This window comes from Plecotus auritus, assembly GCF_963455305.1.
Source record: "Plecotus auritus genome assembly, chromosome: 5".
Taxonomy (NCBI): Eukaryota; Metazoa; Chordata; class Mammalia; order Chiroptera; family Vespertilionidae; genus Plecotus; species Plecotus auritus.
Genome location: NC_137776.1, coordinates 122,062,992 through 122,088,790, shown reverse-complemented (window position 1 = coordinate 122,088,790; position 25,799 = coordinate 122,062,992). Strand labels below are relative to the sequence as shown.

Sequence of the window (25,799 nt, the reverse complement as noted above, 5' to 3'; positions counted from 1 at the left end):
AAGAAGTAATTTCCTTCCTATATTAGTAAGACAAATTCGATATTTTATAGACAAAAATCTAGGTGTATAGCTCAACTAATTGTTATATAAGTACACCCCCAAGTAACTACCACCAGGTCAAGATATTGATTAGTTCTCCTGAAAATGACTTTGGGCAATGGTTTGCTAAGCGCTGATACTGAATTGCTTCCCTGATCCTAGGGAATTGGGTAGAAGATCTTGTAAGAGGCAAACCAATTGATACTGGTTAATCATATTGTAGAAAAAAATCACAACTAGATGATTAACTGTCTTTGCATGGAAAATACTAGCAGATTTCTAGGAAAGAGAAAAGTGGTGGAGAAAAGAAAAAAAGAAAGTAGATATGACCAATGTAAGTGATAAACAAGAGACTTTATGTGGAAGGAATTGTGTTGATTCTCCCCATATTTATTTTGCAGGGAGGTGGATAGTTTTGAGAGAATTGTTACTGTAAGGCATGGGATCAAAGACATCAGGCTACATCTAAGGAGCAGCATAAACTGAGCCTCAGAGGACCAAAGAGAGGCCTAAAACACATGGAATAATTGTTCCACCCCATCTATCCATCCATCTATTTATTTATTTAACATTTCATGGGAAAATATGCCAGCCTATAAAAAGGATCCTATGTTTATGCCCCTGATCCACTTTCCATATCCACCTCTTTTAAATATAATCATATGCTGTTGCATTTAAGCATTATTTCTATAAGCTACAATATTTTTCCTAAAACAAGGCAGGGTAAAAATATAAAACTCTTTGTCACTATCAAATGTAGACTTCTAACTTTGAAATTAATCAAAGGAAGATAAGTGATAGATGTCTAATTAACAACTAGAAATTATGCAAGTTTGTAAAAGTGAAGATTTTAGTATATATTTATTCTTTTGTTTTTCCCATTTCCAAGGCTAAATACTCATATTGCTCATTGTAACACTGTCATTAATGGTAGTATTATAATATCTTCAGTGGACTTGTTACAAAGATCCCCCCTCATTTTGTTTTTTTGCTTTGTTAATCCTCACTTGATATTTTTTCCATTGATTTTTTTAAATTTCTTTATTGATTAAGGAATTACATATGTGTCCTTATCCCCCCATTGATTTTTTAGAGAGTGGGGAGGGAGGGAGGGGGAGAGAGAGAGAGAGAGAGAGAGAGAGAGAGAGAGACAGAGAGACAGAGAGACAGAGAGACAGAGAGAGACAGAGACATCAGTGTGAGAAAGACACATTGATTGGTTGCCTTCTGCACATGCCCCGACCAAAGCCAGGGATTGAACCTGCAACCAAAGTATGTGCCCTTGACCGGAAATTGAACCTGTGACCCTCCGGTGCTCAGGCCAACACTCTAACCACTTAGCCATGCCAGCCAAGGCTCCCCCTCACTTTTAAAATGATTCAATGATATAATTAAACAGAGGTCTGTCTGAATGTTTTATGTTATTTGCTATGAAAAGGCCAATGACTGAAGACTATAAATATATGCAGTGCCCCCTTTCTTTATCCCAACAGCTATCCCTGAAATAATTACTATAATTTCCTGGCAAAGGTAATACTAATTGAATGATTAAGAAAGTCATTACTGGTCCTATGTAATAATTAGGCTTTTTTCTTTTAAGTACCAATCTCTTAATAGGAACAGGTAAATATACTTTGAAACCACAGAAAATTAGAGTAACAGGTAAAAGCGACAAGCCTAACTTGAGGTATACTTGTAACTGACATTATCGATGTTTCAACATATAACAAATTGGTTTCTGATTATTTGACACTTTACTTGAAAGCATTCCATCATTGATTAACAAGAGTTATCATTCCTGCAAAGTTTCACATCTAAAAAAGATTTATAGCCATTATAATTTTCCTTGACAACAACTCTGTCAAATCATTCACTGCCATCATCCCTCTTCTTTCCAGATGAGGAAAATAACATACACAGTTTGTAGGATTCTCACCAGTACAACACAGCACAGAGCTAGCTGGATTCCCACATAGGCTTCTAGCTGGAGGCAGAGAGACCAAATACGGGAGATGTGTCCCCTAGCCCCTGCCAAAAAGGGGGGGGGGATGGGTTGAGGAAGGTACCTCTTCCAGAATTCATTCGAGGTTCCAGGCATTTCCCACATGTGGAGGGAATGAAACAGAGAAGTTCTTCCCAACACAAAATACAATGCCAGCTGTGTAAAATAAGAAGATGGTGAGCAGTTTTATGGAATCCAGCTATGGTTCCTTCTACCTAGACACTGAGCCTATTGGTAACCTGGGCCCTGAGTTACAGAATTAACACATCAAGGCCCTGAGATGTTGTGGGGGGAGGGAGGGAAGAGGAGGAAAACTGAATAGTGATCATTTAACTCAATACCCCTAATAGGCAAATTTGGGGTCCACAAAGAGGATGCCAGCTCCATGTCTAGATATGTAACTCCACCATCTGGAGGAAAGAACTACTCTACTGATATATGGAACCAGTTGTAACTTCTCTCTACCACTGTGAGATAACACCTTGGCTGGGGTTGTCTTTACTCATTCACTAAATGCCAGACATTGGTGGTAAAATGTACTTATAATAAATATGAAAAGTGCTTTTAAATTTCTTCCTCGTAAAAGACAAGAAAACAGGAAATAAAATGTTAGGAAAAGAGTTTAAAGAAATAAGAGAAAAATAGAGACAAAGTCTTGGCCTATTTTGATCTTTCTTTTTTTAAAAGAATGGGACTATTAAAAAAAAAAAAAAGAAAGAAAACTGTGCCCTAATTTTTTCCAGGGGAGGGGGATTTCAGTCCAAGGTGACCTGTGTGAGAGAAGGGCAGGTGGAATAAAGTTCCCACAAGAGTTATGAAAGGCTATAATCTCCCCAAGAGTTCATTGGTCACCACCTGTGAAGCTAATAGTTGGAGGAACCAACCCATAGTGTTTCCCAAGGCAACAGATGGATCAAATGAATTAGTCAGTACCCTTCCCAGGATGCTGGGCATAAAACGCTTTGGAGGGAAGGTGGTTAAGCAGTGCATCCTGCCGAAACAAACCTGACATCTGTTTAATCTTCTCCCTCGGACTCCAACACCATACTGGATATTTCAGATGGATAACAATGAGAAAGCTCCATGTGGATCTCTCTTTCTTTGTTATTGTTTCAAATGCTAAATGTTATCTACTTAAGGATCTTATCTTGGCTCCATGCCCTGGCAGAAGGCAAGATTTTCTGCTAATAAGAGCCTGGAGGCTTTACAAGACCATGGGAGTTTTCAAAACTATTCCTACATATTCATAATGGTCAAATTAATAGATCTGATGCCAGATTGAAAGTGGCATTTTATGGGTAGCTTTAAAAGGTACTACCTACTGGGGTAACTTTTAAAGCTACTTTAAGGCATGTACCTATGAATCTAATGCAACACTGTGTTGCCTTTTGATTTTGGCTATGTGTACACTATTCTGAAATGACCTAGACAGAATAAAAGCTTGGCATTTTTCTCCCCTGAAAAGATATTTGGCATTCAGTAAAGAAATTTAGGTTAAACACTTTTTAACTGTACTCTGTAACAATTAAAAGCTTTTCCTTTGACTTACTGACACGGTTCACAGCCACACACAATGAAAGCAAAATAAATCTCTGCGAGGTACATTAAGTGCCGTTAGATTGATTAAAAATGCTAGCCAGCTCTGTGTTTTTATAGGCTTTTGGCTGCTAAAAGCCAGCAAAAGTAGTGACAGCTGAGCAGCAGGTAAACACAGTTTAAGCAGACCTCAATGATACTGCGGGTTCAGTTCCAAACCACCATAATAATGTATCACAAAAAAGGGAGTCATAATATTTTTGCTGGTGGAGGTCTTGCCTTTAATTTGTAAAGAATGCAACATCTATGAAGTGCAATGAAGTGAGAGCAGTAAAGCAAGGTATGTCTGTAAGGAAAAACCACTGCTAACTGCACTTCAGGATCTTCTGACCTGGTGTTTGGGACAGACAAGCTTTTTCTTTGAGAAAGAAGAATCCTCACCTTCAAAACTCACAATCCTAACCAGGGGACAAGATGAAGCATCCTGGGCAAGTGTTAACTAACACGTCTGAACAAAGCATCCATCATGGCCATTTCACATCGAAGCAGAGTAAAATCTATCAACCAGAAGAATAAAATGCTTACTATGAACTATGTTTTCAGTAATTTTTTTTTAGATAAAGCCACCTCTTTAACATCTTTTGAACAGTATTTTAAAAATTTGGAAAGTCCTTTACACATATAATCCCAACAATCTGTGTGGTGAGCATTATCACGAGGATCCCCATTTTATTCAAAAGTATGTGTGTGGGGTCTATGCTAGAAATATTCAGATTTTACTAGCATTTACAGGCTACCAACTATGTGTCAGGTACTGTTTGCTACTCATTTGAGTCACACAATTTTATTATTCACACTTCAGAGATTATAAAATTAAGATACAAAGAGGTTGAATATTTGTCCCAGGTCACAAAGTCAGCACAATTGTCAGACCTGGAGACTTTCCAAGGTCTCAAGTTTGTTGGTGGGTGTGGATGCTCTCAAAGCTGACTGAACCTGTAAACTCATCTAGAAAACACTGGAAGAGGTGAGATATGAGCTGGATAGCCATTGATAAAATGAGTAATGGGGAAAAGGACAGATGACTATTGCCAAAGTAAGGCTCATTCTAACTCAGGGATCAAGGGGGTAAAGTATCAGAATCATGGGTGATGGGCAGTCAAGATTTTTGGCTAGTGAAGTATCTGTCAGGTAGAAGACTCTAGAACTAAGGTGGCGGGGAGCGCGCGCACACACACACACACACACACACACACACACACACCCCTTAAGACATTTTACTTGAAAGTTTATAAATATACATTAATCAACCAATCTTTTGATGTAGGGTGAAGGATTTTTATTTGAGTGAAGTCGGAAAAGTCTTTCACATAAACCACAATGCATTATCTATAGTCGCCATCTATAAGCAAAAAGCCAGAGACTCGCATGGCTGTTGGGATTCAGAGTCCTTCTAGGTTCTTACGATGTTTTCCCTTGGCATTTTGCACCTCACTGGAGAACAAATTTTCTCCAGGGACTCCCCTTCAGGTTGCAACTTAATTTTCAGTTACTTTTTGTGTGTATTATTGGTTTATATAACATGTAATTAATTAATGTAATTAAAGTAGAAGTGACACACGTTTGGGAACAACTGCATTGATTCGTGGTGACTGTACCAGCCAGCCTATGGAAGCAGAAGGGCCCAGGATGAGAGCACCCACCAGTGATGGGCAACAGCGAGTATTTTTCACAAGACAATGGAGAGCAGTTACCAGCACAGGCCAACAAGTTGAGTTTCTTTTGGCTGCAGGCTGTGGAGGCTCTCAGAAGGCTCGGCAGAAGGGCAGCTGTTCAGGACCTACCAGCAAGCAAATTCCAACTCAGGGAATCCCCAGACAGGGGGGAACCCATCAATTTATAAGTTTTCGGATACTTTAATAAGGTTTTAAAGTACATGTGTTGGAGTGGTATCTTTCCGTAAGATAAGAAAAGATCGTTGTGATAACATTTTTCTTTCCAAAATGATGGCTGCTGTCTTCAGTTCATTTTTTCTCTCCCACAGAGATAAATTATACTTGGTTATAATTTTAGTTTTATAGTGTAATCATGATTCTTTTAAAATTACCCTTAGAAATGCTAGCAGCCTCCAATGAGTATAATTAAATATACATCTGAGTATAATTAAATATATATTTGAAAACTGACTAATCTGATAATTCTTTAGGGAAACTAAATGCATCCCCCACATCTCATTTCTCTCAATATAAGTGCGATTATTCAGTATAACTCTTTTTTATAATGCTTGTCCCTTGTGGTCAGAAACCTAAATCTTTTGACTATTTTTTCATTCCTTCTTTCACATATAAAATAAGCATTTTATTGCATGGTTGCAGATACTCAAATCTGAAGGTTTAATAAATATTTAACAACCAAATTAAAGTTATTAATTGAAAACTAACCTGTTGTGATAATTATGAGGAAACAGAAGAGGGAAAATAGTTCCTTTTACACAATATGCAAGTGGTATTTTGCCAGTTCCAATAATTTCCAGAACACATATAAACATTGGAGGAAATATAATCATATTTCATGATCACCGACAGCAAAAACAAGGTGGTCGTATAACTTTCATGTTATCATGCCTCTGCACAGTCCCTATAGGAAATAGGGAGGCAGAAATTTCTTTCACTTCAACATCCTGTTATTGAAATTTCTCTGAAAACTATTTGCTTTTTTAAAATACAGAAGCAAATGTTTGGGATTTTAGACTCTCACATCCCTCTGCTGTCTCAATAAAAGATTAATTTGTGGTCCTTGCCTCCCCTTTGTTATTTTTGTGGTTTAATACTCTACATAGTACAATAAGTTTAAAAAAATCTTGTGTTGTTTTATGGGAGTTTTCGATAGCTCTACACTCCTTGCCTAGCGTGCATTGTCTAACATAAAAGCAAGGGCTACAAAGCAGGCTAAGTGCAATCCGATGTGTACAACTGGCTTCCTTTGGCCGCCAATTTACTCCAGAACTTTGAACTATGAACTTATCAGTACAAGGGTGGCTTGTCCCCTGAACTGTGTGCCTCTGAGAGAGCCAAGGCTTGTCTTGTTCTTACGGTGAACTCTCCCACTTCTCGTGCCCTGTCTACTCCAGTGAGGGGCCAGAAATCATATTTCCAGATCATTCAGATATATTTATAGTTGAGACTCTTTGGGACACAGAGGCTCCTCAACTATAAAAACATGCATTAGTTAAGAGGCGTCTTAAGTATAAATACATATATATAACTATAAATACATCTTTGCACTATTTAAACATTTGTTGAGCACCAACCGAGTGCCAGGCATTGTGCAAAAAGCTGATAAATTACATAGTTAAGAGACCATATCTGCCGTGAAAGTACCCCACTAATCAGAAGAAAAAACTTTAATATGAGAGAATAACAACTATAATCAAAGTATACATAAACTGTTATGGAGGGAGCACAAAGGAGGGGTGGGGTTAATTTACGTGGGGCAAATTATGTAGAAAAGCTTCAAAGAAAAGGTGATCTTTAACCAGGTCATAAAGGACCGAGTGTATTTCACTAGTGTATAAAATATGATTGAATGGTAAAGAAACCAAAGATTGCTAGCATTTTAGGATCAGTAACGTATAGGGAGGGTAAAGAAAGAGGTGAGTGGAAAGGGAATAGAGAACCCAGAAATCGACCCAAACCACTATGCTCAATTAATATTTGACAAAGGAGACAAGAACATACAGTGGAGTCAAGACAGTCTCTTCAATAAATGATGTTGGGAAAATTGGACAGATACATGCAAAAAAATGAAACTAGACCACCAACTTACTCCATACACAAAAATAAACTCAAAATGGATAAAGGACTTAAACATAAGATGGGAAACCATAAAAATACTAGAGGAATCCACAGGCAGCAAAATCTCAGACATATGCCAAAGCAATATATTCACCGATACAGATCCTAGGGCAATGGAAACTAAAGAGAAAATAAACAAATGGGACTACATCAAAATAAAGAGCTTCGCACAGCAAAAGAAACCATCAACAAAACAAGAAAGCCCACTGCATGGGAGAACATATTTGCCAATGTTACCACTGATAACAGTTTAATCTCCAACATTTACAGGGAACTCCTACAACTTAACAAAAGGAAGATAAGTAACCCAATCAAAAAATGGGCAAAGGATCTAAATAGATACTTTTCAAAATAGGACATAAGGAAGGCCAAGAGACATATGAAAACATGCTCAAAGTCACTAATCACCCAAGAGATGCAAATCAAAACGACAACGCAGTACCATCTCATACCTGTCAGAATGGCTATTATCAACAAATCAACAAATGACAAGTGCTGGTGAGGATGTGGAGAAAAAGGAACCCTCGTGCACTGCTGGTGGGAATGCAGACTGGTGCAGCCACTGTGGAGAATAGTATGGAGTTTCCTCAAAAAACTAAAAATGGAACTCGCATTTGACCCTACGATCCCACTTCTAGGAATATATCCCTAGAAACTAGAAACACCAATCAAAAAGGATATATGCACCCCTATGTTCATAGTGGCACAATTTACTATAGCTAAGATTTGGAAACAGCCTAGGTGCCCATCAACAGATGAATAGATTAAAAAACTGTGGTACATCTACACAATGGAATACTATGTTGCAGTAAAAAAGAAGGAATTCTTACCTTTTGCAACAGCATGGATGGAAATGGAGAGCATTATGCTAAGTGAAATAAGCCAGTCAGAGAAAAATAAATATCATGTGATCTCAATCATTTGTGGAATATAAGGAACAACATAAACTGATGAACAAAAACAGATCCAGAGACAGAGAAGCATTGACCAGATCATCAAACCTCAGAGGGAAGGTAGGGGAAGGTGCGGGTAAGGGAGAGAGATCAACCAAAGGACTTGTAGGCATGCATATAAGCCTAACCAATGGACACAGACACCAGAGGGCATGAGTGGGTGGGCGGGCAATAGGAGGATAAGGACACATATATAATATCTTAATCAATAAAGAAAAAAATAAAATAAAAAAAATAAAGAAGTCATAAAACAATGCTTAAAAAAATATTAGTGGCCACTGTTGAAGGATGCTAGGGAACCAAACCCATTCTGAAAACTGATAAAAAAATAAAAATAAAAAAGCTGGATGGGATTATGCACCATGTTTTGTTTTGTTTTGTCCCTTATATAAACTGTATTATCTTCATTAATAAAAGAGAAATATGTAAATTGACCATACCTCCACGATGCCCACCAGCCAATCAGGAGGGAATATGCAAATTAGCAGGACAAAGGTGACAGCGGCCCCGCGCCCCAGCCACTCCAGTCGCGGAGCGGCCAGGTGGGGCAAGATGCCTGCTATGAGGGAGAGGGTGGGGGGCGGAGGGAGCTATAGGAGCTGCGCTCTGGCCAGAGTGAAGCCAAGACTCCGGGCGAGAAGCCTGCAGCCTCTGGCCAGAGTGAAGACTGCAGCCCGAGCGAAGGTGGAAGGTGGCGGCCAGAACGAAGGCCTGGGTCCCGGGTGCCAGAAGAAAACCGGTGCTAGCAGCCAGGTGAAGGAAGGCCTATTGCAGGAATCTTTGTGCCACGGGCCTCTAGTTGGTTAAATAAAAGACAGAGGAGAAAGAGTTTTCATTTCATAGGTGAATTCTGGCTGATAAATGAAGAAAAAGTGATGAAATAAAATACCACCAATCTACAACCTCTAATGAATTGTGTGCATAGAGGCACTGAGCATCAGTGAGTGCTAATCTCACACACAAACAAAAAGAAAATAACCTCATGTTATTTTCAGGCCTTTTGATGAAAGAACACAACTCTACCCATGAAATAGTCTTGCCCAAAACTTAACTAAAAACCAAAACCTAGCCCAAATCCAGCCACGCCTCTAATTTACGGTAAATACACCACAAAGATACTATCAGCAAAAGCCCAACTGAGAAATTCTATAAGAAATCTAGATTTTTTTTTTCTTTACACTTTTATGTGAAAGAATGAGAGAGACTCTATAATACACAAATTTATAAGATAGTTTTACAAACTGGAAGATGTGGACCTAATTTGGATCCTTATTCAAATGAACTGTAAAAACAAAAAGAAAATTTTGATTCTATTAGAAATTTGTCCAGAAATCTGATATTAAAAATTATTAATTTGTTCAGATACGATAATGATACTTTAGTTCTATTTTTTAAAAATCCTTTATCTTTTAGAGATTCATATTGAAATATCTATGTGTGAAATAATATGACACCTTGGATTATTAAAAATTATACTGGAGGAAGAGTAGATGGTGCTATAATTGAAACAAAATTGGCCATCTTACTAATAAAAGCCTAGGTGGTACTCACGCCATCATGCCGTGATGTCCTCACACCATCACAAGATGGCTGTGCATACAGCAGAGGCAGGGTTCCCGCAGCCCCACGTGCCCGCTGTAGAGGTGGGACCCCCAGCTCCAGCCTACCACTTTGGGGCAATCCATTGAGGAGCCCCGGATGGGTGGGCGGGGCCTACCTTTTTGGGGCAATCAATTGTGGGGCTCCTGCACTGTGAGAGGGCATAGGCCAGGCTGCCCCCCCCCCCCCAGAGTGCACGAATTTCGTGTACCGGGCCTCTAGTCAATTAATAAGTGATGGATAAATGGGGGTTCATTACACTATTCTGCGTAATTTGTGTATATTTGAAATTCTCCATAATAAAATATTACAAAAAGAAAAAAAGGAAGGCAAAAGAGAATTTGGTGTTTAGCCTATATGGCACCTGAATTTGTGTTTTAGACAGTTATCTAGAGTAGGGCCTGGGAAAAAGAAGAGACAGGTAATAGGTGATTGTCCAGGGGAAGATTATATAATAGAAAAGAAGGAGACTGGCAATGGCCAATGCATGGGTGGTGGAAAGGAGATCAGCTGGCCAAGAGTTGTTAGAGAGATCAGGGTAGAGCCAGGGAATAGAACAGAAAAGCAAACCAAAGGTGCCAGAGAGGTAAAATCTAATGCTTAGAAAATGGTCTCTACATTTATAATCTGGAAGGCACTGGTGACTTTTTACAGTGGTAGTTTTAAGAATAGTTGCCAAGCCCTGGCTGAGTAGCTCAGTTGATTAGAACATCGTCCCAATACTCCAAGTTTGTGGTCAGGGCACATACAAGAATCAACCAATAAATGCATAAATAAGTGGAACAACAAACTGATGTCTCTCTCTGTCTCTGTCTCTCTCTCTCTAATCAATTAAAAATAAAAATAAAAAGAATAGTTTCTAACAGCAAAAGCCAGACCAGAGTGGGTTGAGGAATATGGAGCTTTTCAGATATGTCAGTGAAGGGAAAGAAAATGAAGAAACTAGAGTCTGAAGAACATCAGGGTTAAAAGTTAGAGGTGGGGCCGAAACCGGTTTGGCTCAATGGATAGAGCGTCGGCCTGTGGACTGAAGGGTCCCGGGTTCGATTCCGGTCAAGGGCATGTACCTTGGTTGCGGGTACGTCCCCAGTGGGGGGTGTGCAGGAGGCGGCTGATCGATGTTTCTCTCTCATCGATGTTTCTGGCTCTCTATCCCTCTCCCTTCCTCTCTGTAAAAAATCAATAAAATATATTTAAAAAAAAAAAAGTTAGAGGGGGTGTGTGTGAGCAGCTAGCTGTTTGGCATGAAGGATGCCTTAGTATATAAGTTGCGCCACTAAGGAGAATAATTCAGGACTCAGAGGCAGATACTGAAGATACTGGAGGGTAAGAAGGAATAGGATTTAGATTTCACCTGTTAAAAAATATCAACTTGTCCAGTAAAGGCTTCATTTACAATAGAGTTTTTTAAAGCTCTTCCTGTATTTTTATTAGTAAGCACTATTAAGACTTTTGATTGGTCAGATACCTAAGTGTGTCATTTTCTGTTTTGCCTAATGATTCCACAACCCCTTCCAAAATATTTCAAGCTAAAATTATTCTCCTTGGTAATTTCCCAGAGAAAATCAAGGAGGACCAGGGCACAAAGGTTCAAATTTTTCACCAATTAATCTCTATGATATCCACTGAGACTTCCACCCCACCCTCACTTAAGACATGCCATGAGGCTTTCAGGTGCGATTCTGCTGAGAATATGAAATGTAAGGTTCATTCACTCAAAAAAGGGGCACAGACTAAGAAGTAGGGGCAAGTCTTATGTTTAATGGGCATAAGCAACTCATTAGGAGCCACTTTAAATGTTCAGCTGGAGGAGAGTTTGGAAAGGGAATGAAGGACATGTGAAGGATTATAAACTGTTCCAACTGGAAACAGTAATGGCATACCAATAGGGGACCTACATCATAGGGCCTTTTGGGGGGTCAGTGAGAGCTCTGTGATGGTGGACAAATTGTAACCCTTGCTCTCAAAATTTCCTCTGCAAAATGCAAATTGTTAAAGGAAGTTTCTGAAGTCTTTCTGCTTTAAAAATCCCATTATTTTCTCAGTCATGAAGTAAATGTTGTATTAAAGACAGTTGCTCAGAGTTTCTAAACTTGGTCTTAAATCTTTAAAAGAGTGTGTTTTAAGCCTTGAAAGGTTTTCTAAAAATGAAGAGAGACAACTGAATTGTTAATACGATAAGAATAAAGAGAGGGGCAACATGGGAGATACCACCCCTTTCCTTCAAACCTTACTTTTGGGGAGTAAACTCTGAGACTCATTGGTTTTATTATACAAAACAAGGAGGAAGATGCATGGGTTACCTGTAAAAGGGGGGAAAGGACTTGCAATTAGTCCCTCTGAATGCTGCTGGACAAAGAAGGTAGGTTTGATAAGCAAGGGAAGTGAGACTCTGACCTAAGATTATCAGATAAGCTAGCACTTTCAAATACACCATCACAAGATCAGCAATATGTCCGATGTTCACCTCTAATTAAAATAATCCTAGACAATAATGAGGAAGAGGGGAAAACTTGAAAATATGGTGAATACTTTATAATACTGAAAATGTAGCAGGTCATCATTGAGTAGAATTTGTCAAATATAAACATTTTAAACTAGGGTGGACTTTCAGCAAGACTCAGCTTTGACTCCCAGTTTGATGTAAGGCTAGGCCAAATGGAAAATGACATTTTAGAAACATGTGCAGGAATAAAAACGATACTGTGGCCATGGAGTATAAATCACTAAATTCCTAGACAGTCGCTTTGCCTCTCAATCTTCACAAGAACACCTACCAACTTCAGGTCTTCACAGAATACAATTCATGAATTACCAAACCAAAGGCAAGTCTTTGTCTATGACATGATTAATATTGTTACTTGAACTAATGCTCAAGTGGCAGTTTACATCTATAATCTCATCATTAACATCAAAATCCACATTTTACAGTCCATGACTAGTAAGCTGAACCTGTCTAGTCTTTTGATTCCAAGTCTATGCTCTTGGACTATGGCTCCAGGACCACCCCTCCGAGGCCCAGGCAGATAATTTATTAGCCAGGTATGGCTGTGTACCAGGACAAGGAAGGCCCACCTTCCCTCCTTATAGCCTTCATGAGTACAACATTTAGATAATACAGTACAGTAGATGGCAGTTCTTACAGTAACACTGGCCATGTCCTTGACCCTAGTATGAGGTATATGACACTCCCTAATAAGATAGTACATGTTGAACAACTGTCCTTGGATCGAATCTAAAGTACTACAGCTTTTTAATACATTCTGCAATTCTGCTTCCCAGAAAATGATACTGAACCATATGAAGCATGAGTTGATCACATTTTGGACATCATAGTCAGGACTCCTTGCACCCATAATTCATAGCCAAGTATCCAAGTTTTGGGGGCTACATCTTATTTCTTATTCTCCTTCTTTCACTGAACTGTGGTACCATTACAGAGGAAGCCAGATGATGAGAAGAGTTAATGTTGCTATTTAGATTTTTCTTGAAAAGGTGTAATCAATACCACAGTGGTTTTAATTTGTTGTGATTTCTCTCTCAAGTAGGTTTAATTAGTGGTATGGTTCTAAAAAGCAAGGGCTTTTGGCATTAGACAGACCTAGATTCAAATTCTGGTTCTGCCACTTGCATATCTGTTAAGATGGAAACAAAAACGATCTTACACATCGTACTAATTACATAAGAGAATATAGCGTGAAAGGGTCCAGAACCATCCCAGCATGGAGTTGAGTTCAATAAAGCTTCCTTCATTCCCAATGATAAATTAACTGAAGGACTTCATTTAAAAGATCTCTCTTCATTTTCAGTAAGGACAGTACAGACTTGTCTACATTTGCCATCAGTTCTTTTGCTTCCAAGTTGTTTCCCCCAATCAAGAATCCTTCCTCCTGTCCACCCAGTCCTTATCTACACTAAGTCACACCTTCCTTTGTTCAAAGCTCAGCTTAATTTTGTACCATCTGTACTACCTAATACAGTGTTTGTATATAGGAATACCTACCACATAAATATTTTCAAATGTTATTGAACATCATTAAAGTGATCAAATAATATTGAAAACAAACACATTTAGAAAGAAACGTTTGTAGTTACTCAAAGTGACATGATGGTTTATCATATGTAAAAAAAATAAGAAAATAGAAGGAACACAAAATAAAGCAAGTTTAATTTAAAAAAACAACAACACAATACTATTATTCTAAACACTGAGCTTCAAACCAGGACATTCTAGTAATTATTTCATTTACTTATTTAAAGTAACATCTGAAGACTTCATACATACATTTTTTTTCCATGATTGAGAAAGACAAGAAAATTTCCTTTTCTCTGTGTCACCAGCTCTAAATGTTTCTCCCCATCTCGGCAACCCTCCTCCCCATCCTTTATGTCTTCTAAATTCAAAGGCAAAGTCTGTTGTCACCAAACACTTTAGTAAATGCTTTCCATTTTCTCCTGCCTAATAGAAGGATCTTTGACTTTATCTGGGAACATCTCACTGTGCAGTCACCTTTGGTGACCCAAAGAAGCCTCTTAGGGGTGATTTTTCTTTGTGGACCTTGACACTGCCTTGAAAGTTTACAGTCATAAATTGTTACCCACTGAGAACAATTTCTCAAACTTGGTTAAATAATTACATAGACACCAAAAGAAAATCACCCTCGACCTATATCATTGCATTATCTTGTCTCCTAGGTCAAAGAAAGCAAAGCCTACCTTTTGAATATCCCAGAGAGATTAAAAAATAAAATTACAAAATGTTAACTAGAAGATTCAAAAACAAGGAATCTTCAAACTGGAGGACACCATTTGTTATTTGGTGGCACCTTCTGGGAAAGCTCGATATTGCAGCTCAGCTCTGTTAAACACAAATTCCCATGCAAGACCCAGTGGGGAAACTCTGGGAGCAGGGACATAGTGCTCCAGACCTAGTAGAACAATGTGAAATCCAGACCCAGAAGGGTCTGTTTTATTTTAGGCAAAAATGTATGAGAAGTTAGAGGCTCCTGGATGTTTCGCGGCTCTTCCCGCAATCCCAGCTGTAGATGCCAACTCCACCAATACCTCCTGAATGAAGGCTGTAGGTAAAGCCCAACTAACAGGTAGATCAGAGTAATCTGAGTTACAAATGGAACAAAAATATATCAAAGGCTTTCTCAGCTGTGATGCCAATTGCAAGATGAAGTTATGGTAAAATAAAATTAGTTTCAACCCAAAACCCCTCTTGAGGGCATTCCCTACATTTAAACATGGCAACCATGGGCATGTTTCTTACCTTTTGAATGGGGATAATAATATTACCTATAAAACAGGGATTATGATATTACCTATTTTCATAGAGCTGTTCTGAGGGTTAAATGAGTTAAAACAAATCAAGTGCTCAGAATGGTGACTAGCACAGAAAAAGCACTCAAGGCCAGTTTAGCTACAGCTGTAAGGTACCCTATGGCATGGTAAAGCTTGTTGTGCAAAATCATGTTGAGTCATATCTTTCACTTTGTTTCTAAAGATGACGGATGGAACAATTACATAAAGATCATGGGCTCTAGATTAAGAAACAACAATAGAGTGAATAGGCAATGCAGCGCTTTTGAAGGAGGCTCATGGAATTTATTGAGAGAGAAACAATTCAATACAAGTAAGTGAAAATACCAGGTTTGGGCAATTATTGATGCGAACCAACTCTGTAATGATAGGGCCCCCTGTCTATTCATTACTCTCAGCTACCTAAAGCTTCCAAGGAATTATTTTATTTAAAAACAGAAACCATTTGGGTTTAGGATGATAGCCAAACAGGGAAGAGAAAAACGCTCTAACTCTGTTTAAAAAAATAAAAAATTCTCCCTTTTAACTGCTTCAAATCTTTTTTTTTTAAATCAGCCAGAAATGTGGCTGAAAAAATGAACAGTTGACTGGCTTAACTACAACTCCTTCTTCTGATTACATCTAACACAATACTAACAAAAACAATAAGGTCAGGTGAAATTTCTCCATGCACCCAACAAAAGTAACTTTCTTCCCATTGTTTTACTTCATGTTGCACACTGAGGTGAATGGACCAGAGGGAGAATTGCAACTCTTCAGGTATTTTTACCTCCGTTATAAAATACAAAGAACCGGAGTCCAGAATGAGAGCCCCCCTTGGAGAGCCGGGCAGCCCTTCAATGAATGGCCTCCCCAGCTGCTCACTCACCATACTTACAGACTTTACAGCTCTTGCATGTGCTGGAATTACAAGTCATTAAAAAGCCACTTTGAAAACACAATAAAGACCTTCTTCTCTGGCTGTGACAACCTTCCATCATATAAAAACCTAAGGCCAATGCTTCGACAGCAGGACATTTACTGCCACTCCAGACAGTTCCAGCAGGGCAAGGGACAGGGTGGGGCGGGAGGAAATGAGGCACAACAAAAGAAGGGAAGTTTCTTTTTCCTTCTCCTTCCTTTTTTTCTTTTCAAAAGAAACTTCTGTCAAGGTGGTTTGAAGTCTTTATCCTGTATCTGAACTACCAGCTACCCTTGGGAAAAATGCTCCCATCTGATGAGATTTCATCTTTCACCCTCAAGATTTTACCCATGGAAGCACTTTGGTAAGCCAAAAAGGATCAAAAGACATTATTGAAATCTCATTCCTCACACTTCAGATTGAAGTAGGAAATATTTTACCAAATGTAATCTGCCCATTTTCAAGGAAAGATAATTAAAACTTTTAACTTCTGCACTTTTAAACTATGATTACATTTTTACAAAGCAGGAAATTACTACCATAAGCAAATCCAAACATAAATGGTTACTTCATTTTCTCTTACTGTCTTTTCCCTCCTTCTCTGCTATGAATACCAAACTTCCCTGTATCACAAAACCAAACCAACTCAATAGAAAAGCAGAATTATATGAAGAAAACAACAACAACAACAAAAACCTAGGAAATTACAGGAGGAGTAAAAATTATTTGGGTTCTTTTTATTGTCAATTAAAGTTTAAACAGGTTAATACTAACCACAATGACAAACTTTTGGTTGATGTTGATCCACTCAGATCCCTACCCTTTACTAATTCCTAATCAATGTTGTCTCTAGTAACAACAGTCACATTCCATAAATGACCAGTATGGCCACAAAAAGGTAAATTTGTAAAGCAAGAACAGCTTTATTCTAACTGGAATTACCCAGGTTCCAGAATGCAAAATATTCTTAATGTTAACATTGACATACATAGCTAAAACATGTTTTTATTATGTTTTCTGCTTTTGCGAACTGCTCACCCACTATAAAAAAAGTCCTTCTGCTTCCGTACCTGCCCCACCACACACAGACCTCCCAAATTCTGTAAGGGAAAATTACTAATGGACTTTCAGTGACAATATTAGATTTCTTTATAAATTGAGAAACATTTCAGGAATTACAAGATATATTTTAACATGACTCTTTCAGTCATATTAGTAGTAACCCAAAGATAAATCATTCCTTAGTATATCTTCTTTTAATAGTTAACAGCAATGAAAAAATAAATAAACTACCAAGTACCTATTCAATGCAGTGACAGGTATGATTTTGTCCTTTATCTCATTTAATTAGAAAGCTAAAAGAAGCTTCTAAGCATTGCCTTAACTCTTAATTTAAAACTTAGAATTTTTGCAAGAAACAAGTGTAGATGAAGATCTGGACAAAAGGGAACCCTTGTGCACTGTTGTTGAAATTGTAAATTGGTGCAGCCACTATGGAAAACAGTATGAGATTCTGCATAAAATTAAAAATACAACTACCAGCCCAGCCTGTGAGGCTTAGTGTTTGAACGTAGAACTATGAAACAGGAGGTCTCAGTTCAATTCCTGGAGAGGACACATGTCTAGGTTGCAGACTCAATCCCAGTGGGGGACCTGCAGGAGGCAGCCAATCAATGATTCTCTCATCATTGGTGTTTCTATCTCTCTCTCCCTCTCCCTTCCTCTTTGAAATCAATAAAAATATATTTAAAAAATTTTTAATACAACTACCATACAATTTAGCAATTTCAGTTTGGGGCATTTATCCAAAGAAAATGAAAACACTCATTCAAATGATATACATAACCCTATGTTCACTGAAGCATTATTTACAATAGCCATGATATGGAAGCCACCTAGGTGTCCATTAATAGATGAATTAATAATGAAGATTTGAGATATATACACATATATATATACATATATATACATATATATACATATATATATGTATATATGTATGTGTATATATATATATATATATATATATATATATATATATATATATACACATACACATACACACACACTGTAATATTATTCAGACACAGAAAAGAATGAAATTGAAAAAACGAATGTAATCAATAAAAGCTATAGGAACTGTCAACAAGGAAATGAGATTTATGACATAAAATCCTCCCCCCACTGAATTTATGGCTGAAAACTGGCAGAGACCAGTTCGGTCCAACATGGTGACTAGGTAACCCTTAGCCTCAATATATGCTCATTGGATACTAAATGACACACCCCACACCACCACCATGATCAAAACCAGAAGGCCCATATAAGGACACCAAATGGCCAATGGAACTCCTCTGAGAAATCTAAACCCTTTTCCCAGGGAAATCCTAAATATTCCTCCCACTTATTGAATAACCTACACTCCACCCCACCCCTGATTAAATGAACCTCAATAAAGGAAGCAAATTCTGCTAAAGGGGGCTGCTCTGCCTGTGAAGTATCCCACTCTCTGTCTCATCACTTCACTAATAAACTCACCTTCACTTTAAACACTATGCTGGCTTGCATTTGAATTCTTTCCTGCACAAAGCCAAGAACCCACAATGGGTGGTGAACCCTTGGGTTCCCAGGCTCCCAGAACGCTTGCATCAAAAATCTTGCCATTTGTAACAACATGGATGGACTGAGAGGGTATTATGCTAAGTGAAATAAGTCAAATAAAGACAAATACTGTGTCATTTCACTTATATGGGAAATCTAACAAAATTAAACAAATAAAAAACAAACAGACTCATAGATACAGAGAACTGATAGTTGTCAGAGGCTTGGGTGGTAGGGGGATGGGCAAAAAGGTGAAGGAGATTACGAGGTACAAAGTTATAGTTATAAGTCTTGGGGATGTAATGTACAGCATTGGGAATACAGTCAATAATATGCAATAACTTTATATGGTGATAGATGGTTACTAAAATTCTCATGGTGATCACTTCATAAGGTATATAAATGTCAAATCACTGGTGCACACCTGAAACTAGTATAATATTGTGTGTCAACGACTCTTTAATTAAAAAGAGCTTTAGCTCTGGCCAGGTTGGAGTGTCATCCCAACACAAAAAAGGTGGCAGGTTCCATTCTGGTCAAGGCACATGACCTGGGTTGCCCCAGTTGGATGTAGTTGGGCAGCAGCCTCTCTCTCTCCATCTCGCTAAAAATCAATTTAAAAAATATACCTTCGGTGAGGATTTAAAAAAAAAGAGCTTTATATTCCAGAGTAAAAATTAAAATAAAAAACAAACTTAGAGTCTTTGTCCTGTTTTTTTTTCCCACAGAACATGTGTAACAAATGAATATCAATATCAATGTCATATATCTCCTCAAGACAAAAATTCAGAGCAACATGACATCCATTCCAAGTACCCTTTCCCCTCTAAAACATATAAGCCACACACTTAATAAAGGACAGGAGAATTCTGCAGTGTTATTGAATATCAAAAATAGCTTTCAATTCTTTAGTTTATAAAGGTTTCCAGAAGCCAAATCATGCATAACAATGGCTAACTCACATTTTTATTTTTTATATTATTATTATTATTTAATCCTCACCCGAGGATATTTTTTCATTCATTTTAGAGAGAGTGGAAGAGAGAGGGGAAAACAGAGAGAAACATCGGATGTGAGAGAAACACAGCGATTGGTTGCCTCTTGCGCATACCCTGACCAGGGCCTGGGCTGGGGAGGAGACTGCCAACGAGGTATATGCCCTTGACTGGAATCAAACCCGGGACCCTTCGGTCCACAGGCCGACACTCCATCCACTGAGCCAAAACGGCTAGGGCTAACTCAGATTTTTAGATTACTAAATGCTTTACCCAGATTGACTATTTTCACAATAATTTTACAAAGCAAATACTATTATAATCTCAATTTCACACACAGAAAAAAAAAAACACACGAAACAAACAAAAACCATAAGAAATAGAGCAGATTAAATCATTTGCCCAAGATCACAGTTACAAGTGGAATTCAAAGTTCAGACAGCTTGTCTGACACCACAATGCAGACTCATAAATACTGGATTACTTGACTCCCTTTCTGCCTACCTACCTATCTACCTAAATATTTATCTTCAAATAAGTGATCCCACAAAAAATATGCAGGCATACAAACCACAGATGTACTTTAGGCTTGCCTCTTCTCATTTACAAAGTATATAAAAATCTTAATCAAAAACAAAAAACATCAGCAATCTAAGCTTCCTAATCCATCTCAATAGCACTGATTTTTATTTTTATATAAAACCTGAATCTAACTTATTTTTAAAACTTCTTTAAAAAGTTCTTCCTTTTCATTGTAACTAACTTATACCAAGGCAAGGTGTGTGTTTTTTTTACAGACATATCAGGTAAATAATCTTTTTACTCCAGCCCTTCTTAATTCTTCATACTCTTCCAATTATTTTTTGTGTCTTCCTTCTGTTTCCAATGTTCATGATTTCCACCTGCTGTGTCTAAAATTACTTACCACCCCATGCCTCACAAATAAACATAAATCTGGCTCACATTTAAATAATGAAGCTGGAAAGGACTTTTTTAAAAAAAAATGTTTTTATTGATTTTTAGAGACAGAGGAAGGGAGCGGGATGGAGAGATGGAACATTGATGAGAGAGGAACATCATCTATCTGCTGCCTCCTGCACGCCCCCTACTTAGGATCTAGCCTACAACCCGGGCATGTGCCCTGACCAGGAATCGAACCGGGGACTTCTTGGTTCCTGCAGAGCTATACCAGCTGGGCTGGAAAAGACTTTAGAGAGATGAGGTCATCTGATCACACTTACTCAAATGCAGACACGCTCACCACCAGGACAATGTGAATGTTGCTCCCTGAAGTTGGGTCTACCCCAAGCTACCACCAAAGTAGTTATAGGCCAAGGGAGGTTTAGGGCTGCTAAGGGCTCTCCATTACAATTGCCTCCTGTTTGTTCCTTCCTTCGTCTTGCTCACGGGAGGGACACCAGGTAGTAGAAAGGCCAAACAAAAGTTTATCTTTACTATCGAATAAAGGAAATTTCAGCCCTCTTTTATTCTCCTTTGCTCACAGAATGGTCTTTTGGGCCCTGGCTTACTTGGAACCACCATTGTCAATTCTCTTCTGTTACAACACCTACATTTAGAGAATTAAACGAATAGCAGCAACAATAGAAGCATCACTACTATCAGAAAACTGATAAGGGAAGTACAATTGTTGGGTTTGATATCCAAATAAAATCTGAAAGTCTTTGCAAGGATGTCAAATTCTTGCAGGCTTTCACAGTAACGATATGTACCTTACAAAAACTCCTGTTATGATCACTGGATATGAGGCTCTATTATATCATGAATTATTTTTAAAAATTTGCTACCTACTGTAAGGAATTATAATTCTAACTCTTCATTCCAGAAGATTTTTAAAGTTATTGCTTTGAATAAATATACCAAGTTGGACATAAAGTCCATGAAAAGAAAAGCCATACCTTATAAGTCATATAAAAGGGAAGGAGCAAGAGGCAAACTAACACAAGATCACACAAAATTACCTAAAGAGAAAGATAACCTATGATACTTTCATGTAGAAAGAGCATTCAATACTGCTTTGTGAATGGCATTGGTCTTCTCACAAACCAGCAAACATTCAAGAAAGATGCCTTTTAAAAACGACCATGACCTACTATAAGAAATAACACAACCTCTGAAATAAAAAATTCAGGAACCATTATTTACCCAGACTAATACAATGTATTCTAAGATTTTAAAAATACTGATGATGACATGCTAAATTGATTTCATGGCTCACCAGTGAATCACAACCCATAATTTGAAAATCTCTCTTCTAAAAGAATCGCAACATGTCAGAACAAAGTTGCTAAACTTGACCATCTTGATAGACTAATCACAATCCAACTGCACCAGTGAACATTTCAGGTTGATTTGAAATAAAAATTAAACATACAAAAAAAGTTCCAAGTAGCATCTGCCTTAAGAACAAGTTTTGATTTAAAAGGAAAGGTAAAAAGCAAAGGAGGAAAAATAAATGCTTGAAATTTTGGAACAAACCCATTAGCTCTCATCTCCATTTCACAAACTATAGTATTACACCTTTACCAAACACTGGGATGAATTACTCAATCTCCAGGATTTTTTACATTACTCTGCTCCTAATAAAGACCTTCTATTTAAATGTCAAGATTAGCTCTAGAGAGTAGGGGGGAAGGAAGTGGTCTCTGGATGACTAGAGATGGGTATGGATGTCATGTCCTATTTCTGGCTGGTTTTCAACCCAAAACTGTGCAAACACAGGAAAGATAATCTGCTACTAAGATCCCCTAAAGCTTGCCAGCATTTGAACTAGGAACATTTGTGAAGTGAACCCTGGGAACAGAAAGAGAAGTAGTATTCTCAAATCGTCAGCAATTTTTAGCCAGACATTTTTCTTGTTCATTGTCTGGAAATGTTGACAAGCTAATATGTGGAGATTATTAGGACTGATCATGACTGATAAGAAATGGTAGAAGGCCAAAATTAGAGAAAAAGGAAATGTGAGGAAGAGATAATCTCATAGTAAATAATGTTTCTAGCTGGTTCTCTAGAAACAGAATTGAATGCCTTTTGAATTACTAATAGTCCTGTCTCTACAGTGTAAGATTTCTTACACTGATAGGTTAGGATAGATAACCTGAAAATCCCTTACAACTCTGACATCTGCAATTATAAGTTTAATTCTCAACATCAGGGAATGTTTGGGGGGATACTAGATGGTCTTTTGGGCACCCACAAAAGTTAGTCCCATTTTTTCAGGAAAAAAACTTTCAATGAAGATCACAATAAAAGTATTACTACGACAAGAAAACTAATAAGGAAGTACAGTTGTTGTACTTTTAAATCAGTCTGGAACATCTACAAAAACAAAACAGTGGCTATACCATGAAAATAAATTAAATATTTTGTTTTCAAAATACTGTCACCTGATTTCACAGGCACATATATATGTTAAAATTTATCAAATTATATATGTATAATGTATTGCTACATCAATTTTGCTAGATAAAACTGTTTAAAAATACTATCACCAGCTTTCCATTTATGTAAACAAATTACTTCATTCCATTGATAAAATAGATAAACATTATAGCTCAACCCTAACATTTTCTAAGTTTCTCTTTTAAATTTACTATCCTTTGTATTCAAGTTTTATTGCCTTGTTATTACTTTCCTAACTTGGCAATCACTGAAAAGCATAGTACCTAAGCTCTAATGACCATCTAAGTTTTTCTGCTGCTATTCAAATAACCCTTATACTATTGAATATATCTTTCCTTTAACAACTTAAATCACAGCCTAAAAATCTACAGATTTCCTAATGATTTCATTTCCTCCTTTCCATTAGTTAAAGAAATTGATTTCTAGGCACTTCCATATCGCCATGTTATGGTGCAGCTGTCATTTTCTTCCCTCATTCTTTATCTTGAATCTATTTGAAATAAAATCTGAAAGCTCAGAAGGGGAAGGAGGGAAGCCAACAAGACTACTCACATCAGATTTAGAGGACATATTCTCCTCCGCATCAGAATCATTGGGGTCCACGATATCATCAAACGGCGGTAAAGTTGATTTCTTCTTCTCTGACGTCTCACTCTCAATTTTGACTTTTCCCATCTTGACATGAGATTTGTCTTTTATCTGTTTTTTGTCAGCTGAACAAGTGAGTATCAGTGGTGGCGCACTAGAAAAACTTTTAAATAGAGCCTCTGAGCTACTCTTTTTCCTTTTTTTGGCTGAGAGTTCTTCAGAATCTGAAATGGGGGGCCTTTTACTAGGAGCCTTCTTATCTTGCTGTCCACTGGTAATAGTGAGTAAGTTACTGTCTGGTTTTGGCTCTTTTGACATGGGTTTAGGTTCCTTGAAGGCCATCTTAGGAACGATTTTTTCTTCTTTCAGTGGTTTATTTTCTTTGGGTTTCTTAGAGGATTCTTTGGAAGATTTGTTGTGATCCCTGGAAGGTTCTTTGAAGGCACTTTTATGTTCTCTGGAGTCTTTAGAAGGTTTTTCCTTGTGCTCCTTCATTAATTTGTGAGGCTTTGAAAAACTGGTGCTGCTGCTGCTGCTGCTGCTGCTACTGCTGCTGCTGCTACTGCTGCTGCTGCTGCTGCTACAGCTGCTGCTGCTGCTGCTGCTACTGCTGCTGCTGCTACAGCTGCTGCTGCTGCTGCTGCTGCTGGTATGAACACTCCTGTTAGGGTCCTGCAACAAGGAGAAGAAATGAAACTCAAAACGAAAATGCAACACAGAGTCAAAAGCTGCTTTCCTTGCATTCCATCTGCACAAAATGATCCCTCTTTGATTGATCTTGAAGTAATTTTAATGGAAACCAACGACAGTATAAAAGGTGGAAATAGGGTGTGTGAGAAACATGGTGAATGAGGGATACTATGGATCAAAGAATTTAATGAGGCAAGCTATTTTCTTAATCATGAGAAGCATGGCATTCTAAACATTTCAATTCAACAAATGTTTACTAAATGCTTGTTTTGAAAGATATAAAGATGGTTTAACACATGACTTTTTAAAATATTTTTTTTTATTTTTCAATTACAGTTGATGTACCACATTATATTAGTGTCAGGTGTACAACCCAGTGATCAGACATTTATATAACTTAACAAAGTGATCACCCTGATAAATATAAGATCCATCTGACACTATATATAGTTATCACAATATTAGAGGCCCGGTGCATGAAATGTGTGTACGTGTAAGGTCCCTAGGCCTGGCCAGCAATCAGGGCTGATTGGGGCCTTCCAGCTGCCGGCCGGGGCCTTCCTTCATTCTGCGCTGCCCCCTTGTAGTCAGCGCACATCATAGCAAGCGATCGAACTCCCGGTCTCCTGGCTGAACTCCTGAGGGGACACTTTGCATATTAGACTTTTATATATATAGATTATTGACTATATTGCCTATGCTGTACATCTGCATGGCAATTTGTAACTACCAATTTGTACTTCTTAATCCCTTCACCTTTTTCTCCCATCCCCCAATAACCCTCCCCTCTGGCAAGCATCAAAATGTTCTCTATATCTATGAGTCTGTTTCTGTTGTGCTTGTTCATTTGTTTGTTTTCTAGATTCCACATATAAGTGAAATCACATGGCGTTTGTTTTTCTCTGCCTGGCTTATTTCACTCAGCACAATACCCTCTACGACCATCCATGTTTTTGCAGATGGCAGGATTTCCACATGCCCCACTCTTAATAATTGTGAGATATCTATGATTCATAGTTGCTAGAAGAGCCACCTATATAGTGCTATGACAACAAAAAGCAGAAGATAAGTAATTCTGTTGGAGGTATTGGGGAAAGAATAATTCAGAAATTTATTGAGAATTATTGAATTAAGTTCTCAAAGATAAGCAGTTAATACGAAAAAGATAAGAATGAAAAAGTACTTGAAGGAGAGCTCAAAAAATGGCAGCCAAATAGGCAGACCTGTCATGCACCTCCTCCCAGGGCCAGACTGGAAATACAACTGAATTGGAGAACATTCACTTGGAATTACCAA

The 25,799-nt window shown here is 37.9% G+C and overlaps 1 protein-coding gene across 4 annotated transcripts in view; it reads right to left on the bottom strand.

Moving 5' to 3' along the window:
• The window catches only part of MLLT3 (MLLT3 super elongation complex subunit), a 268,703-nt gene that overhangs the window by 44,410 nt on the left and 198,494 nt on the right, over positions 1-25,799 (bottom strand). For 3 of the 4 annotated variants that reach the window (XM_080668721.1, XM_080668722.1, XM_080668723.1), the window contains exon 5: positions 23,778-24,485. The exons of the other annotated variant lie outside the window; for it this stretch is intronic. In XM_080668721.1, coding sequence (XP_080524847.1) covers positions 23,778-24,485 — 708 coding nt within the window. The remainder of the gene's footprint in view (positions 1-23,777; positions 24,486-25,799) is intronic. 4 annotated transcript variants of the gene reach the window in all.